The sequence below is a fragment of the Haliotis rufescens genome, unplaced genomic scaffold (genome assembly GCF_023055435.1).
Source record: "Haliotis rufescens isolate VD_foot unplaced genomic scaffold, xgHalRufe1.0.p SCAF_1, whole genome shotgun sequence".
NCBI classification, from domain to species: Eukaryota; Metazoa; Mollusca; class Gastropoda; order Lepetellida; family Haliotidae; genus Haliotis; species Haliotis rufescens.
The window spans coordinates 11,749,034-11,768,943 of record NW_025963779.1 but is presented as its reverse complement, the minus strand read 5'-3'; the positions used below and the strand labels follow the sequence as shown (position 1 = coordinate 11,768,943).

At 37.9% G+C, this 19,910-nt stretch overlaps 1 protein-coding gene across 4 annotated transcripts in view; it reads left to right on the top strand.

Annotated features, from left to right (window-relative positions):
- LOC124147864 (androgen-induced gene 1 protein-like) overlaps positions 1-19,910 on the top strand; it is a 35,040-nt gene that overhangs the window by 8,002 nt on the left and 7,128 nt on the right. Inside the window, exons 1-4 of one of the 4 annotated variants that reach the window (XM_046518689.2) lie at positions 1,137-1,334; positions 15,307-15,453; positions 16,783-16,884; positions 19,552-19,667. In XM_046518689.2, coding sequence (XP_046374645.2) covers positions 1,197-1,334; positions 15,307-15,453; positions 16,783-16,884; positions 19,552-19,667 — 503 coding nt within the window. In that variant the 5' untranslated portion in view covers positions 1,137-1,196. Of the gene's footprint in view, positions 1-1,136; positions 1,335-6,187; positions 6,385-12,421; positions 12,768-15,306; positions 15,454-16,782; positions 16,885-19,551; positions 19,668-19,910 lie in introns of those variants that run through there. The other 3 variants (XM_046518681.2, XM_046518673.2, XM_046518699.2) reach the window with 3 other exon arrangements.

The following is a 19,910-nucleotide window of genomic DNA, read 5'->3' as shown; positions in this document are numbered from 1 at the left end:
GCCCAGCGCCAGACAAGGTAACAACAAGTACCATCTTTTAACGTCTTTTGGTATGACGCGGCCGGGGATCGAACCCCGGACCTTCCGCTCTCCGGGCGGACGCTCTACCACTAGACCACGGAGGCGGTCTAAATATTCAAGCAATATCACGGTCGGGGCCACTAGAAGGCTTTACGCATTGTACATATGTGGAGAATCGAACCCGGGTCTTTGGCGTGACGAGCGAGCGCTTTAACCACTAGGCTACCCTATCACGTGATATAGGATGTTTGACAGTGTACTAAATGGAAGTTGATAAAGCTCTTGTCATAGAATTTCCTGAATGTTATAAGTTACATGTTATCCAACTGCTATGAATTAAGGTAATGTGTTGAAACTCATTTAATGTAAGATCTTAAAACGACATTTTGTTGCTAAGTGTCTGGGCACTGGTTATAGGACAGTCCAATAGTAAGTTTTGTTCGTACCACTCTATACCCGCTTTGTCCGCTAAGACAGATTCTATGATGAATATCACTATGGCAGTAAATATGTACTGAGACAAGGGTTGAGTTTCGCATAAGACACTTTGATTACTTTGGCTAGTTTTTGTTTGTTTGTTTGTTGTTTAATGCCGCACTCAGTAATATTCCAGCTATATGACGGCGGTCTGTAAATAATCGAATCTGAACCAGACAATCCAGTGATTGACATCATGAGCATCGATCCATGCAGTTGGGATACGACGACATGCATCAACCAAGTCAGTGAGCCTGACCACCCGATCCCGTTAGTCGCCTCTAACGACAAGCATAGTCGCCTGTTATTGTTAGCAGGGCTAGTTTTGACTTGGAATTGGAAGCAGAACGTACGGCAGGGTCGCCTAAAATCTTGCACGTGAATTTTATTAATTTGAAACTTTCGTAAGTTATAATAAGTTTCCAGTAACCAAAACAAAAGCAAATGGCTCTTGAGGCCCAGACAGCGTGGGGCAGTGTTCATGATATGTTTGTCTGGTCCAGAAGATATTATTTGAAGAATGCCTTGAAATAGCTCAAATAGTGCCGAGCGACATCACATGGGCACAATGTGTACAATGGGAGCCTAATGATTCTTTTATGTGCGCATCAAACAGTACGCTACGAATCACGTGACCTGAACTTCCCCCGACTTTAGTTTTAGCATACACAAAGTTCTCCTCACGCTGTGGAACTAGCATGGCAGTCACGGAGACGTGCGTGTATCTTGTGTTGTCAATAGTGTACGGCTACAGTGTCAGGTATGAGTGGGTCTACGCCGCTGTCAGCGCCAACGTCTACGGTGGACAATTCAAGTTTTTAACCTTCTGGAATGCGGTAATTTCAATTTTCAAATGGGCTAGGTAGGCTAGGGCTTCCTGCAGTTTATGTTTTTGTTTTTTTGTTGTTGTTTTTTTATCAAATAATGACCTGTTCGTAAGTACAGTTACCTAGAAACCTTACATTGTCATAATTTTATAAACAAGCATGAATTGTTATCAACAATCTACAGAAATTGGACATCGCACTGTTGTGTGACGTTTATCTCTATTGTACTATTTGGTCCTGTTGACAAGTTGAGTAAGTTGTTACATGTTAGTCAGCAATATTCAAGATATATCACATGTGTAGACAAGGCAAACTAGTGGTCGATAGCATGAGCAACGTTCCAAACACGATGCCACAGGCCAAGTCGCTCGTTATGACCGGCCGGTCTTCAAAACTGGCTATAACGACAACCATTGGATATATTCCACCCCGAATATCCCAATTAGTATTAATAGAGTAGTTACAAGTCAATGCATGTGGACAGATTTACAACGCGATACTTGTTTACTTGTTATCAGAACCCGTAAGAAGGATATCTGTTTTTGAATAGCTGTCCTTGTGTATTATATCCGAGCAACCCTACACATGTGCTGAAGCGTTTAGTGATAAAATAAACACACGTAAACAATCCACCACGAAACCTAGCATGTCAGCGTGTAAGCAGTTGTCAAATACAATCCACTCGGTCGAGCCCGCCTGGCGGGATTAAGGCGTCAGCAAGCGCCTGTCCATGCTTGTTTACCATTTCATATTAAATAATTACCCGCGACTTTGTTGGTCAGCTTAGATAATGTTATGAATGCAGAACATGTCCAAGGTTATTCAAACCATTCGAAACCACGAGTCGTATATTTTATTAAGAGATCTTGACACCACATACTACCTTGCCTGTGTTAAAAATAACCATGAAAGGCTGTCCGTAAATAGCGTGCTTTAACCAAGAGCAGTTGCAGTTTGTACGCTTTGGTACACAAGTATATGTATTTGTAATTATATATCCCTCTCTGTGTGCTTGTGACCTTAAAGTCCATGATCTGACAAAAACAAAATGAATGTAGGTTAAAATATAATATAAAGGCATGTTCACATATAATCAGGTTTGTTTTTTTTTAAACTTAATTTTACATGATATGAATCATGTATGTATAATAAGTGTTTGGTATTATTGCCCGGTGATGTGGATAAATATAGTCATGCTTGTGCGCTCAGTCCGTGTTTGGAACAAAAAATGATATTGCAGTTTGTGAAGCAGGGGAAATGCACGCATTGCCTGGGTTGCCATGCCGGAACAATGTCGGGACGATTTCAGCAGACGATATCCTGTACTGCCTAGACTTACTGTCAGTCTATTGTTTGTATATAATATATGATAAAATTATGCTGAAAAAGAGACAGTATTAAAATCTGTTCCGTCATAAACCCTTCGTGGATCACTTTTGAGTATTTGTTAAATTTTTGTTTTTTATATATTTTATTTATGGCATCGTCGAACTCATTTAAAGGCGACTGTGGCATGCTTGATGTTACCGGCAATGAAAATGGTAATTCATAACAGTAAGGGCGGCTCTCTTCCATTCGGTAGCCCTAACCGAGGACGACGAATGACTCCTGCTAAAAATATATGGCCACTATCAACCTGCCGATAACTGCCATATGTGATGGCGTTTCCCTCGAAACTATTCAAATGACATGCATATATCGTTGGACTCCATGCACACACGAAGGGAAAAGCATATGTGCAGAGACTAGAAACTAACGGCTACATTCATTTCGACCGATTCGTTGTAAACCAGGTCATGTATAATTTCAAGCAGACGTGACTTTCATAAAACATTTTCGTATAAAAGGACAAAAATAGCATGATTTTTACCTAAGGGATATACTGTGTATATATTTTACTCTCTTTATTGAGCTATTAGATATCGAGTTCGCGAAACTGGAGATTTTATCGGGAAAATAATGTGCACTGCTGCTGAAAATATGAGAAGCGAATGGCGATTTACATCACGAGTTATCCGCATTCTGTCTGCCAGAGTTCCATAAACAGCCGAGTGACCTTATATTTTTATAGTTCATGCATATACTTCAACCGACATTTCAATGTAAAATAGTAATTGTAAATCATTCTTTCTTTGTGGCAAATGTTCCTTAAAAGAGTGGCACATGTGGACCAGTCGGCTTAGAAGGGGTCTATGTGCAGTGCAGGCGTCGTCGGGCGTAACCGGATCATGTGGCCGTTCGTTCGATTCCAAGATTCTCCTTGATTGAAAATCTCGGTTTGTCGGCACCATACCCCTGTTTGTTGGTTTCCCCATGTGGTAAACGTCTCAGATATGCTTTCCTCGCACATTATTCTGAAATGGCGCGATATGGCTGAACTATTAAGTGAGGATAAGATATATATATATATATGGACTGAAATATCGTTTAAACGGACGTCAAACACCCAATTCACTCACTTACTTTCGCTCCTTTAATGTGTTTTAGTGAAATAAGCAACACTGCTTCACATATGCATGTATATATATGTACATGGCATATACTTTAGTTCTTCTTTATGAACAAGAAGATATAAATGCCAATCTCACCACCCTCGCGTAAGTTAAGAAAACGTACTTATATACTTTGCAACACTGCGAAAGTATAGGTTTGTAGATTCTATACATATATAAATGTCTACGTTGAGACAATTGCACCTGTAACTAAAATGACGAAGCAAGTGTTGAATGTTTGTATTTCCCGAGCGAGAGCAAAGGAAATAATTGAATTCTGGCTCATTTCTTAAAATCAGCAATATATATTCTCACATGAATGTGATACTGTCACACACACACACACAAGCACGCACGCACGCACACGCACACGCACACACACACACACATCGCGTAGCTATCTTATATAGACATAATCCACACACACACACACACACATATGTTTGTGTGTGTAAATTATGTTAAACAGCCTATATAAAATAGCTACGTGATAAATCGCAAAGAACAATGAAGAACGAAGCGTGGTTTATTTCACGATAAAACATTGTTCTATCATGACGTCATTTCTGGAGCCCCTATTCTTCCTGCAGTGTTTTATTGTACGATAAATACGAGACACTATAACATGATGTAACAATTAGTTTGACCTTCTGTGACGTCATTACATATCACGTCAACAATGATCTTTGTATTACGTAACAACGCCATATGTGCACCATTATGACACAGCTTCTGGTGTCGTGCCGGGTTAGCGAAAATCCAATTTTCCCTAGTATCAGTAAAGTGAAAACCCAAGTTGGGGTATTTGTCCTACGAAGGCGAAAAATGAGTAATTGCTATAAAAACACCGGATTACCGTTGTTTAGATTAGCGACCGTGCTGTTCAAACAGAGGAGAGGAGATTTACTAGAGAGTCGTTTCGTTAAAAAATAATACAGTTGGATGTTTAAACACAGGAGAAGAGATGATCAGTTTCTTAATTGAACAAACAATTAGTTTCTTAGTTGATATGGGTTATGATACCGATGGGTTTAGAGGAGAGTCGTTTCTTAAGAATACATACAGTATGTATGTGATGGTATATATAAAGAGTGCAACTAATTTATCTATGTCCAAAATGGCTAATGCACAAGTTCGAGTGACCATGGTTGATACCGCGCGAGGTGGTCAGCACTTGTTTTATGAGGGATTCAAGTTTCGTTGTAAGAAAACGGTCCGTGAGAAGAAGTATTGGAACTGCGTTGTTGCTGCCTGCAGAGCGTCGGTGATCACTGAAAACGGCATTCTTCAAGCGGCTTTGCAGGTAAGAAAATAACGCACATGATAATGATGATAATAATCTTAAAGACATAGGGTGGAATCACAAACTCAACAAACTTGCCAGGAAGAGCCATCCGAACATTTTTGAAGTTGTTACGCAAAGAGAACAATCCAACGTAGAAGTCGCCATTCAACGAATTGGAGCCCAGTGGTCAGCACCACCCAGAAAGAGAAGATACCGGCTGATTGACAACCGTCTTCAGGCTCTGAAAGATAATCTCGTCAACAACGTCATCGGCGACGTTGAGTACACAGATCACGTTGGTGACCTGATCCACTTGGAGTGAATGACTTGAACACAACGTGTATGCCAGTGCAACCGAAAGTTTATTATAGAATATATTTATGTATTTACCATTATATTTTAAGATATAAGTTATTGTTGGTTCTGTAGAAATTATAACGTACATCTATGAAATATTAAAGTATTAGAGTTATTAAATTTGTTAAATGTAAAGTACTTTTGTGCAACTATACTATACTTCAGCATCTAATAAATTACTACTGTAATTACGGTATACGCATTTCTGTGTTTTTCTTGTAATTTGAGAGTCCCGGTATAGCAATATCCCGTGTTTACTGTAGCGTGACCAATGTTACTGTAGCTTCACGAAAGCGAAGAGATTTTAGAGTTGATTATGGCTAGGTTTCGCTCTTCCGGCCCATAACCCAGCTTCTTCGTACGCATTTTTTACTCGATTATTTTGAACAAAATATATATAATAAATACGGAATATTACTTCTCCATGAATGTCATACTGATATTAGACCTAGGGACACGAGTGAGGATCTTCGAATTTCCCGAAAAGCCATCCCCGTCTTCATCCGTCAATATGAATATGCTTTCGGTCGATTCTCCGGTAGTATTTGCATTGATACAGTTCTATTTACGATACAGTCATCCAACCATGTGACATTCTATTCCTTAAAAATGTATCATGACATTAACCACAACCTATAAACACGAACAAAAGTGCAGGCGCTGGAACCTGAAGTAAAATTACCACTCGACGCTGAATGGCACAGTTGCGCTTCATGCAGTCCTTTCAAACAGTCACGTGACCACACATCGCTGTCCCAGATCGTCAGAAGCTTCGTCCGTAACGACCATGGATGCAGTTCAAAGCGCGTTGTTTCTGGCCTTTTTTGTGGGATATTCTTTCTCTGTTTGGTGGGACGTCGTGAAGATCCCTGTATTCACAGATGGAGTGGGGGGCAAGCTCATGTTCCTTACGTTCTGGAATGCGGTAATATCTTCTTCTATTTTTGCATCTCTTGTAAATAATACCTTACAGACAGCGTGTAGCTGATAGAAATATTCCATGTAACCGTACATGTCTCTTACTTTCCAAGACGTTGTCAGAAAATGAATTTCATATCAATATGAAGTCTTATTACAAGAGACAATAGATTTAGGTATTGATCATATAATCACGCCCAAGTAAATTTGCATTTCGATCGAAACGAGAGGATAATACATGCCCTGAAAATCCTGCTGCGTGAAATCGTTATATATTTACTCTTGTCAAATCGAAAGGGCACGTTGAAAGGCCTTTTGGCAATGTCACATCTCTGTGAATGTATCATATTTTAACAAGATTTTTGCATATAAGACAGTATGTCGACCAGTATCGTCTGTTTCTTAGATGGCGGGAAGTCTGAGAATATGTATTTGTATATCGAGAGACCATATACCGGTGGTCTCTGGTATATCCATCCGTTTGTTGTTGAACTACTATTGTATATGTGCGACTATTTATTTGAAGGGCTGGGAAATTTATGTGTTGGTCTGAACGTGAAACGGGACCCTGTCGCGGCTGTGATTTTGTGTCTCCACGGTCCAAAGCAGTTGGTGTTTTGTGAACTGTAAACATTGCATTACCCATGCCATCTTTTGTCTACTATGTGCAGACATGCAATGGTGGCAAACTGTTTACATGTTGAACATGGGCTTGTTATGTAGAGAGATAAATTGTGAATATGGTCTGGCAGACACATATTTTGATCAGGGGACAGAAGCTGTTCTTTACCAGTTCCTGATAGTAGGCAACTGGTTCACTGTTATTTTCTGTCTACTCCAATCAGATCACAAAAACTGAATTTAAGGAATAAGTATGTTTACTTTGCCAGCATGAGTTTGATACTCTTCCATATTGTACAGATGCATGATTGTGTGCATTCCAAAATACTCCACCATCCCTACTTAATCCCCCCCCCCCCCCCCCCCCCCCCCTTACAAAATGCACTGTTTTGAATACCACAGTGAGGTCATGTCCCAACAGATCTACTACCTTGCAATATTATGTGACTTATCACATGCTTTTGTGGCCATTGTAACAGATTCTGTTCTTAAATCTATGATATTAGTTGATTCTAGCTTGGTATTCTGTTAAACAGATCACATACTGTTGTCATAGTAATCGAAATGTCATACCATTCATGCAATTCTTTATTCTGAAGCCCTGAATAGTAGGTGTAATTTTGCAGCGGTGTAGCTAGAGGAAAATAAAAACATTAAAACATACAGTTCTTTCTTAAAGAAGTATAATGCTTATTATTAAACCCAGACAAATTCAAACAGGCCCAAACAATATACTGTATCTAAAACAGGGATATCGCAAATATTTCCTACCTCGATCTCGGTATAACACATTGTAAGTGAAGAACAGTTTGATCGATTCGATGAAATCCAGATATCCTACCAAACTAATGCAACAAACAAACAACTACATTTTGTATATCGAACAAACTCATTGATGACAATAGTAGCCAGGCCAACCTGTAAATTGACCAAAGATCAGGTAACAAATGACTGGAAGAAGAACAAACTATAGTCATTTTTTTGTAAATTTACTTCTTTTTTTTTTTCTATGTAGTTGATATAAACTGTTGAGTGTGTGATAGAGCTTCGCAGATTATATTTGTCAGATGATAGACATTGTACCATGTTTACCAACATGATGTTGATTGGAGCCCCAGATGATTTGATTTGCTTTTGATTTGCAAATGTTAATGAATGTGTTGGTCCGCTATGTTTATTTTCAGAGAGAATATTTCAGTGATATTTCAATGGCCCTGTTATCAGTAAAGTACAAGTAACCTTTGTAAAGTTGATAATTATCCTTTGTAAAGTTGATAATTATCCTTTGTAAAGTTGAAAATTATCCTTTGTAAAGTTGATAATTATCCTTTGTAAAGTTGATAATTAACGTTTGTAAAGTTGATAATTAACCTTTGTAAAGTTGATAATTAACCTTTGTAAAGTATGATAATTCACCTTTGTTAAGTATGATAATTGCCTGAATTTTGATATTTTAAGTTTCAATTGTACAATTGTTACCGACATTGGCATGAATCTCTGGTATTGCAATACAATTTTAACCAGTAATTCACATCATGCAGGAAGTTAATGCTGTCAGTGTCTCATTTCCATAGCAAGTGACAGGTGACTTGCATACAGATCTATATCTTATTTAAAACCAAAAATAAAGTATACATTTTCCTCCCCTTCAGCTTCATGCCATTTTAATGTCACCGAGTAACTAGAGATGAAGAAATTATTATGTGTGTCTTTGCTTTCTGAGTTGTTTGTTTGTTGTTTAAGACCCACTCAGCAATATTCCAGCTATATGACGGCGGTCTGTAAATAATCGAATCTGGACCAGACAATCCAGTGATTCACATCATGAACATCGATCCATGCAATTGGGATCGATGACATGCATTAACCAAGTCAGCGAGCCTGACCACCCGATCCTATTAGTCGCCTTTTACGGCAAGCATGGGTTACTGAAGACCTATTCTACCCCGGATCTTCACGGGTCATTTTGCTTTCTGAACTTGATCAGGGATTTACTTGGGTCTATCTATTTTCGAGTCCAGGGGCCTCTTAGTTTTAATAAATAAGGGGGGTCAAAGGCTTGCACTTTGGGGTCCCAGGCTGGCTGACTGTGGAATGCTACACGTACCTTCCAAGAATTTTCTCGATATCATTTAATTGCAAATGGTCAGAAGCCTCAAGTCTGTCATAAACTGCTGGGCCAAAAAAAAATGGATTTGACCAAAAGATTATGAATGTTTTCAGAACATTACTAAGCTGAGAACAGTTGCCAAAACACTGCAAACTCAAGGTCCAAAACACAACCATGATACCTAGCACATCACCATCGAATAACCATTTCTTGTGTGTTTCATTTTTAGCCACCTTTAAACATGGGTGTATGCTTTCTCATTCCCAGCAGTTTAGATGGGGATTTCAATGTTAGATTGAAGTTAAGTTATAATGTAACATGCAATTTAAAATTTTGGTAAATTTAATTATTGAAACAATCACATTAATATGTATCCCCAGAACTTCCATGTATGTTACTTGCACCTATTTTCAATTTGTATCGAGAAGAGAACACAACATTTTGCATCAGGTAAAACCCTGACTTGATTTCTATACACCATAAAGTGGATCCTTCCAAACATTCATACTTGGTGTGTATCACATCTGTTGACTGGAAATGTATGCAGAAAAAAAATACTCATATAATACATATCATAAAACAATAAATATGCTTTAATCATGGTACAGTATGTGTGATATAGTTTATGGTTTGATATGAAGTTTTGGATACACTCCATGACAGATCTGATTATTAGATTTGTTATTAGGAATCAAAGAGGTCAGTTGGCACCAGCCTGAAGATATTTTAAATGACCAGATAAATAGAAAAAGGTAGTATGATTAATTAATGATATAATGGACAAAAATCTCAAATCATTTGCAATGACAAAGAAAGAAATTTATCATATATCATGTCAAACCAAGCAGATTAAGTTGTGTATGTTATTTTCCAAAGCTTAGTAAAGACAAGTTATTATTTATCAATCGATGAAATAAAAAAGGTGATAAGTAAAATTATTCATAAGACAACCAGTTTACAAAGTGATACCATTTCACTGGCCCTGTTATATTTTCACTTGCATCAGGCCAACAGGGTAGTGTACATGTCCTTTAGGGGTATTCAGGGTGGGACCACCAAGGGGTTCTAATGACGTCGCAGCTATTGAGCAGACATGCCCTGACAATTAATGCCCCTACAATCAAATACACCTGTCACTTTATAAATGGTGAAAAGTTTGTATCCACAGTTATCAATATCCACCAAAATTCAAATAATATATTTCTTAATTGGAAACATCTCTTCCTAGTCTGCATTGTTCTGCTTTGCATGCTTAAACATTCTGGTAATAAGCAGTCTGAATATTGATCAACCAAGCTTCAATATTTGTATTATTGGCCATACGTTTTTTAATTAAAGTGAATATATGAAATTATGATACCTTGGTTATGATAATTAAGTTAATTAACACAGTGGGGACATGTGCAGCAAATATAAGGGTGATACATTGAATGTGAAGGTCAAATTGATTCATCAGGCTTCTGTCTGCCTTGATTCAAGTGCGAAACAAGAACAAACTCAAAATTAGAAGTAAATCAGGTATGCCATTTTTCGTTTAGGTGTGCCTTATCTAATTTATCCAATACTTATAACAAAAGGCAGAAAATCTATAAGATCAAACTTTTGGATGAACATAAATGTGTTTCAAGATTGCTGGTTCTGAAACGCCTTGAACCACTGAAAAAAAAAAGAATTTTTTTTAAAAAAAAATTTTCCATCTGGTTGACCATTCTCCGTGCAAATGTTGTAAAAAAAGAATAGCGGAATATTTTGTTTAATCTCCATTTTGACAAATAGCGATCGTCTGCTAAGTTTTTCAGAACAGTCAACAAGAATAAACACTTCTGTTTAAAACATGTTTTACATAATATTTATACAAAAAGATGTGACTTCATTCAAATGCATTTCGTGCAATCTTAAACATCTTGTCAAATGTCTGTAATTTACAGTCAATGGAAATCACTGAATTATATGCTTTCATTTCACAGTCTAATTTTGTCAGACATAAAATAAAATTAAATGTAAGTACTTTTAATGAAAATAACCATGCTCATGAGGCACCATACATAAACTTCCTGTATGTTATTTCTTATTTCATGTGTGCCACAGGCACAGGTGCAAGAACAATTTCAAGCCCTTAACTTAGTCCTAACATCCATGTAACGTTTTTTAAAGAAGTTACGAGGCAGTTACGTGTCCCCTCTACACTGCAGTGTTTACTGTAGACCAAACTGAATAAGTGTAGGAAAATACAGACTGTCAAGCAGTGTTCGAAAGAAAAATAATTGCCATGCTGCATCAGGACCCACAGACTTTAGAAGCTGCAGGTCCTTACTGAACTCTTCAGACCCTCTTTTTAAAAAAAATGTAGCTTATTGCGACAAATAAATGGACATGCAAATTAACCTCAGGCCATAAGGACACATACAAATTTGAAACTACGTTCCCAACACGAAATCTACCTGCCAACGGGCCTTTGTGCAGCCGCTTATTTTGAACACTGCTGTCAAGTAAATTTTGGAGCTTAGTACCAGATGCTAAGAAGTTGGTCAGGTGACGCCTAACATGCTTAATACAGCAAAAATGAAATTTAAAAACACTAATTAAATCTCTTTTTTTTATATTTCTTAAAAAATATCAGGTGACATAAAGAAAAGTAAAAACAAAGAAAACACAAATTGTACAAATGTTTGGCAACTGAAAAATTTGATCATTCATGTAATGGGGGTTTAGTTGTCATTGGTTGATCATGTGATAGATCAGTAGATTGTACATTCCTGAAAGGAAAAATAAAGTGAGTTTAAACTTGCAGGAAATTGAATTTCATATTTTATTTGAATGTCCTTTGTATCAGAAAAAATAAAGAAATATATTCCTAATTTCCAATACTGACAAAAGTTTGTGCATCTTCTAAAAACCTAAAAGACAAGCATAATTTATGACTCGCTATTTTTTAAAATAAGATGTCAAAAGATAAATGTTAATTGTCTACACCTGTATAGAATTGCATACAACTGATCCTGACGACACTCTGTACAAACTTTTTGTAAACTGTGACTGTACTATTGGCCATGGCAAAAAAATATGAATAAAACATGTCTTGGTCTGCAAGTGAAAGAATCTAACAATTTGTTAGAATCTGAAATAGATGCACAGTGTCACTTTTAAAATTAAACCCAAATAATCCAATGATTTATTCATCTTCTGTTTCTCCTAAGGCTTTCTGTAGAGGCATGTTTGATGTAGAGTATTATTTTTAAATCCTCTCAGATATTTCAGTGCACACATTGTACAGGTTCATAAATCACTATATCTTTACCATCATAAACAACGAAATGCTCAGCAGATGCCTTTACTATAATTGTAACAAGCTTTTCAGAAAGTAGCATGTTTACAGAGTTGTCTCCCTTCAGAGTTTGAAGTCCACATTCTGAGTTAGCTTGGGTTGCATTGGTGACTGCTGACTGGGGAATCTTTGAAGTTGCTAACTGAGGACCTTGGCACTCAATCTTGATAAAATGGCTGTTGTGGCTGGAGTATTCAGTGTGTGCATGTTTGTCATGTACTTGTGCAGCATCACCTACAATATTTTCACAATTACTGATGGTACTCCCAACTCTACAGTGTTCACCTTCAGGGGATATGGTGGAAAATTCAAATATTTAACATTTTTAAATTTTGTAAGTATTTTAATTTTGACTATGTTTTCTAAAGAGGATGTAGATTTCTTCATGATATATTTCTTCAAATTTTCATAGTTTGTTAGAGACAATTCTAGAAATGGTGTAAGCTATATTGTTAATTTTATGAATGGTCTCTAACTGTCATACAGAGAGTAGAGTTTGTGGTATGTAATTAACTGGTGTACTGGCAGTATACATTTACAAGAGTTTCTGAAGCACTGTTATCGGTACTAGACTAGTTATGACATGAATAGAGGGACATGTTATTTCCATTTCTGTTTGAGAAGCAACTTCAGTCGTGATAGATAAGAGGTGACCTGTTTTGTGAGTAGGTGGAATTATAGAATTTGAGGAGAGTTTGTGTATTTATGTTTGATATAGACATGAAATTATTTTATATCACGGTGTATATAGACGATAATGGTGTACTGAAAATTTATAAACTGACTATCAATAAAATAAAACAATACAAGTGTATTCTTGGGACGTCATAGAATTTTTTGTTTGTAGTTTCTGTTTGATACCAGTTTCAGCAGATTAAGACAAATATTTGCAGGGGAAGTTGTGGAGAATATCAGTTCATGTGCTAATCAGTTAAGTAGTTCTAGGATCTATCAGTTTGTAAATTGTAGTGGTTTCGTCCCTCCAAACAGGAACTGATAGAACTTGCCCGTTCCTGGTACAACACCTAATTGTGAAACAGAATCTACCTTAAAAATAGTCTATTTGTTTTATTCATTCGTATTATCTTTTTGGGGGGGTCTCTTTTGTAAACAAACCAATTAATAATAAAATGCCTCAGTTTGATGGACAGGGTTTGATCTTGGCTTATGAAAGTGGGGGTCCTGTGGCCATGATTGATGGATGAAATAACAGACACCCATAACTGCTCTTGATGAGCTGTATCTACAATGAATATTATTGTTCGTCCCTCAGGAATGTATTTTTTCTGTGTCCATTCTCTACATTTGTGCTTATTGGATGCACATTTGTGCATTGCGTAATACCCTCTATGTGTTTGGTGAACGTCAAATGTTCACTTGTAACAAATATTTGCTTTAAAAAAAACTTTTTTTCCTCATTAATAAAAAAACAATATTCATATTTAGCTCCCCTGAACTCAATGTTTAAGTGAGCTTATGTTGTTGCATGTATTTGGTCATGTGACCATCTTAAAAACATGTTAAACTTGAACACTTTTGACATCTCTGAAACCATAAGGAGTCTGTAGGTGAAACTGTCTGCATTGAAAATGTTCATGCCATTGCTTTCACCTGCATATTTATATTCCCTTTTAGCCTTTCTTTATCATCTTTGTTATTTAAAAATTTTCCAGAAAACATCGGGTAATCTACAGTATAATCATAATGATAATAATGTTTTTAAATTTTGATATTAGTATTAAAGTTTTTGTAGAATTCTAACTGAGAAAGATTTTGAAAGTCAAAGTCATTGGAACTTTGCGAATGTTGTGGATCCTATTGTCAAGTGATAGAATAGTATGCGAGTCATTGTGACCAGGGTCAGAAACATAGGGTTTACTCCCAACTTAAGTATAGAAGAACTTTGATTAACATGATTAAATCACAGCCACTGGAACTGGAACACTGGTCTCGGGACAAGTATGAATCTTGAAGGTCTAATCATCTTTTTGTATTTAGTTCTGTCAATAAGTATAAACCAATAGTCTCAAATGAACCATGGACTAGTTGGATTTTACTCATGAATCCAATGAAACTTGTCATGCTGCAGACGGTCTGCTAGGGGTAGAATAGGTCTTCAGCAACCCATGCTTGCCGTAAATGGCAACTATGCATGTTATAAGAGGCGACTAACAGGATCGGGTGATCAGGCTGGCTGACTTGGTTGATGCATGTCATCGTATCCCAATTGTGTGGGGCGGTCGGGTAGCCTAGTGGTTAAAGCGTTCACTCATCCTGCCGAAGACCCGGGTTCGATTTCCGACATTGGTACAATGTGTGAAGCCCATTTCTGGTGTCCTCCACCGTGATATTGCTGGAATATTGCTAAAAGCGGCGTAAAACACCACTTACTCACTCACCCAATTGCGTGGATCGATGCTCATGATGTCAATCACTGGATTGTCTGGTCCAGACACGATTATTTGCAGACTGCCATCATATAGCTGGAATATTGCTCAAACAAATGTTCTACTATGGCCTGTAGTGGTTATGTCATGGTCTAGTGGTGGGTGCGTTATGTGTATTGAGTAGATCATGATCTGCCTCAGTTGCTGCAGACATTCTACTATGGCCTGTAGTGGTTATGTCATGGTTTAGTGCTGGGTGCGTTAAGTGTATTGAGTAGATCGTGATCTGCCTCAGTTGCTGCAGACGTTCTACTATGGCCTGTAGTGGTAATGTCACTTTTCATGTAGTGGGTGTGTGATGTGTATTGAGTGAATCATGATCTGCCTCAGTTGCTGCAGACGTTCTACTATGGCCTGTAGTGGTAATGTCACTTTTCATGTAGTGGGTGTGTGATGTGTATTGAGTGAATCATGATCTGCTTCCAGTTGCTGCAGACCTTCTACTATGGCCTGTGTGCTGTCACTGCCATCGTGGGGAGTACCGGAGGACCAATCAGGGATCCCCGGAAACGCTCAGCTCTCCAGAAGTTCCGAGACTTCCTCCACAACACTCTCGCCTTCCCAGTTGGAACTGTAAGTAGTTGATGCAGTCAGATCCCCATGGCCACACTTCACATTGCCCAATCCTCCTATACTCATTCATATTTTAACGTTTAATATCACTTAGTTCACTGGATATTAATGTTAAGGATGTCTTCTGGTATATTGTTGTGTTCACCAGTTCGCTGTACATCACAGAGTGTTGTGTATCAGAGTGCTTAAGTGACATATTTGAGTCAGTTTATTGCTGATATGAAGTGGTGCAGCTGAGAATCAGACACTGAAAGTCAAAACATTAAAGATACATTTGGAGCAAACCAAATAGTATTTACCGTATTCGACGTAATACGCGCCCAGGGCGCTTTCAAAATTAGAAATAAGGGTCTCTTATTAGAATATAATTTTGGTGAGAAAAATTTCGTGATTTATGCTGACAGCCTGTAAGGATACAAAAGAAAAGTCTGTGCGTATTATACACGACAGATATATTTTCCAGAATTTAATGGCCCATAATTAAGGGTGCATATAACACACGAGTGCATATTATACATGAATAAATAAGTGTTCAATCAATCAGAAAGGGTGCTAACTGGGATGGTTCTCTAGCCAATATATTAGCAAATGTTGCCGTGGGCGCTTATTAGAGTGAGGCGCTTAATACATCGAATACGGTATTCCCATTTACAAAAGGTCGTGATTTGCTTTGGGCAAAGCGTTAAGGGTTAACAGCCTGTATGCCCTACTATGATGACACTGTTTGGTGTCCTCAATGCTTGCACTATGACATCTTCAATGAAATGTGTAAATGCTAATGTCTGTATAATTACAGTAATAAAAAAACACTAACATAGTTTTGAGTGAATTATGATGTTTTCTTAAAGTAAATATTTTTGTAAGTAAGTGAATACTAATCATGCCAACTGGTTGTTGTGTATGGCGCTTCCACATTGTCTTGATTAGTAAAGTGTGAATTTGATGCAGTATTTAATAACATGATAAGTGGGCCTTACACAATATGACACATAGAATCCAATACTTTTCATTCTGAAAAAGGATAAATCACTCTGATTTTGAAAATACCCATCTGAGAAAAAATGTTTTTTAATCTAAGGGCAAACCAGAAAACATCTTTAAGTAAATACACTAAAAGAGGTTCTGATAATCCCAACAAATCAAAACAGTTGATAACAGTGCCAGACATGATTTTATGTTACAAAATGTGGAAATTTACTGACCTATTCATGGTTGGGATATTATTTTGTGAGATAGCAAGATTTCAGTGAAAAGTTAACTATATTAATCAATCTGTTCTTTTGCTGCATGCAATAATCATGATAATGAGATTTTGATATTTGTTTTCAGTTTGTGGTTGTAACATTTTGGGCAATCTATGCCGTGGACAGAGAGCTTGTGTTTCCCAAGGCTCTTGACCAGTTTATACCTCCCTGGTTGAATCATGTCATGGTGAGTCACGATACAAGTTTATACCTCCCTGGTTGAATCATGTCATGGTGAGTCACGATACAAGTTTATACCTCCCTGGTTGAATCATGTCATGGTGAGTCATGATACAAGTTTTTACCTCCCTGGTTGAATCATGTCATGGTGAGTCACGATACAAGTTTATACCTCCCTGGTTGAATCATGTCATGGTGAGTCATGATACAAGTTTTTACCTCCCTGGTTGAATCATGTCATGGTGAGTCATGATACAAGTTTTTACCTCCCTGGTTGAATCATGTCATGGTGAGTCACGATACAAGTTTATACCTCCCTGGTTGAATCATGTCATGGTGAGTCACGATACAAGTTTTTACCTCCCTGGTTGAATCATGTCATGGTGAGTCACGATACAAGTTTTTACCTCCCTGGTTGAATCATGTCATGGTGAGTCACGATACAAGTTTATACCTCCCTGGTTGAATCATGTCATGGTGAGTCACGATACAAGTTTATACCTCCCTGGTTGAATCATGTCATGGTGAGTCATGATACAAGTTTTTACCTCCCTGGTTGAATCATGTCATGGTGAGTCACGATACAAGTTTATACCTCCCTGGTTGAATCATGTCATGGTGAGTCATGATACAAGTTTTTACCTCCCTGGTTGAATCATGTCATGGTGAGTCATGATACAAGTTTTTACCTCCCTGGTTGAATCATGTCATGGTGAGTCATGATACAAGTTTATACCTCCCTGGTTGAATCATGTCATGGTGAGTCATGATACAAGTTTATACCTCCCTGGTTGAATCATGTCATGGTGAGTCATGATACAAGTTTATACCTCCCTGGTTGAATCATGTCATGGTGAGTCAGGATACAAGTTTATACTTCACTGGTTGAATCATGTCATGGTGAGTCATGATACAAGTTTATACCTCCCTGGTTGAATCATGTCATGGTGAGTCACGATACAAGTTTATACTTCACTGGTTGAATCATGTCATGGTGAGTCATGATACAAGTTTATACCTCCCTGGTTGAATCATGTCATGGTGAGTCATGATACAAGTTTTTACCTCCCTGGTTGAATCATGTCATGGTGAGTCACGATACAAGTTTTTACCTCCCTGGTTGAATTATGTCATGGTGAGTCACGATACAAGTTTTTACCTCCCTGGTTGAATCATGTCATGGTGAGTCACGATACAAGTTTTTACCTCCCTGGTTGAATCATGTCATGGTGAGTCACGATACAAGTTTTTACCTCCCTGGTTGAATCATGTCATGGTGAGTCACGATACAAGTTTATACTTCACTGGTTGAATCATGTCATGGTGAGTCATGATACAAGTTTATACCTCCCTGGTTGAATCATGTCATGGTGAGTCATGATACAAGTTTTTACCTCCCTGGTTGAATCATGTCATGGTGAGTCACGATACAAGTTTATACCTCCCTGGTTGAATCATGTCATGGTGAGTCATGATACAAGTTTATACCTCCCTGGTTGAATCATGTCATGGTGAGCCATGATACAAGTTTATACCTCCCTGGTTGAATCATGTCATGGTGAGTCATGATACAAGTTTATACCTCCTTATACCACCCAATCAAAATAAAGAATGCATCGGTTCTTGAGCCAATTAGGTATTAGCTTGTTAAAACAAATAGGCATCATTTATTTACTGCCTCAAGTCAGACATTTTGATTTTTACAAAAACCCACACAGCACACAAACATTCCTTCAGTGGTACTCCCTACTGGGTGTAGGTGTAAGAGTGAAGATTATCCTACCCTATTTTTTATCCCGGGGATGAAATTCTCTAGTGTCAGGATGATTCTCCCTAGTGAATTTGAACCTAGAGATTTCCCACACTAAGGTAGGATACTATACTCTAGAGTAAAGCTTCCTCTGGGATAATATTTAGGTAGGATATAATTCTTGCTTGCATAGATGCCATGGGGTTCAGAACAACAGGGTGTATCAAATATCCTCAGAAATATAATGGTGCAACTTTTATTACTGACATTCGGTGCTGGTTGTTTAACTATGTTTCTGTGATACAAAATATTGGTGTGAATGCATCACCCTACAATGTAGAAACCTTGACACTGATTGTCTCATGAGAAGTTCACCTGACACGACCAATTTGGAGGTTGTCAGATCCCCTCACCCATAGCTGAAGGACAACAAACTCGAAATTGTTCAAAGAAAGTTTCTGAAATCAATGAATTATAACCAAAATGGGAGCCATTTCTTATTGAGGGAGAAATGTTTATCCTTATAACAAGACTGCTTCCTTGCCAGCTGATATTGAAGTTCACTGTATGTTGGTAACCTGCTTGGCTCACTCTGATCCCCAATTTCATCTCGCCCAGCATTGCTACAACTGGATTCACTGTCTCATCCCATTCATGTGAATATCGCGACACAACACACCTGTGTACCTTAGTTCTGTTGATGTAAGTATATCCCGACTCCATTCCTTCATGAGGCATTACCTAGGTAACCGTAATGGAATACTCGGGTAGACACACATGGTTGGTAGCTCTAAGAGATATCTCCCTTGCTAGTCACTGTAGACTGATTTACCTGGTATCTTTTGTAGCAACGGACCTATTGTCAGTGCTGTACATCTGTATATGGATGGCGTTGGTCATGTTCCGCCCTGTCCTCTGTTTCAGCACACCTTCATCCTGCCCATCCTGTTGCTGGATAAATACCTTAACTATCACCATCTACCGAAGAGAAGGAATGGCATTTTGGGCCTTCTTTTATTTGGTGTTATATATCTCATATGGTAAGTCAGTTGATACTTCGTGTGTTGGGGTGAGGTGAGTAAGTATTGTTTTACGCCACTCTTTGCAATATTCCAGCAATATCACAGCAGGGGACACCAGAAAATGGGTTTCACACATTGTACCCATGTCGGGAATCGAACACTTTAACCACTAGGCTACCCCACCACCTTTAGGGTGAGGTGAAATGGGGTTTATTCCAGTTATATAGTGACGTGCATGCATGTGTGTATATGTGTGTGTGT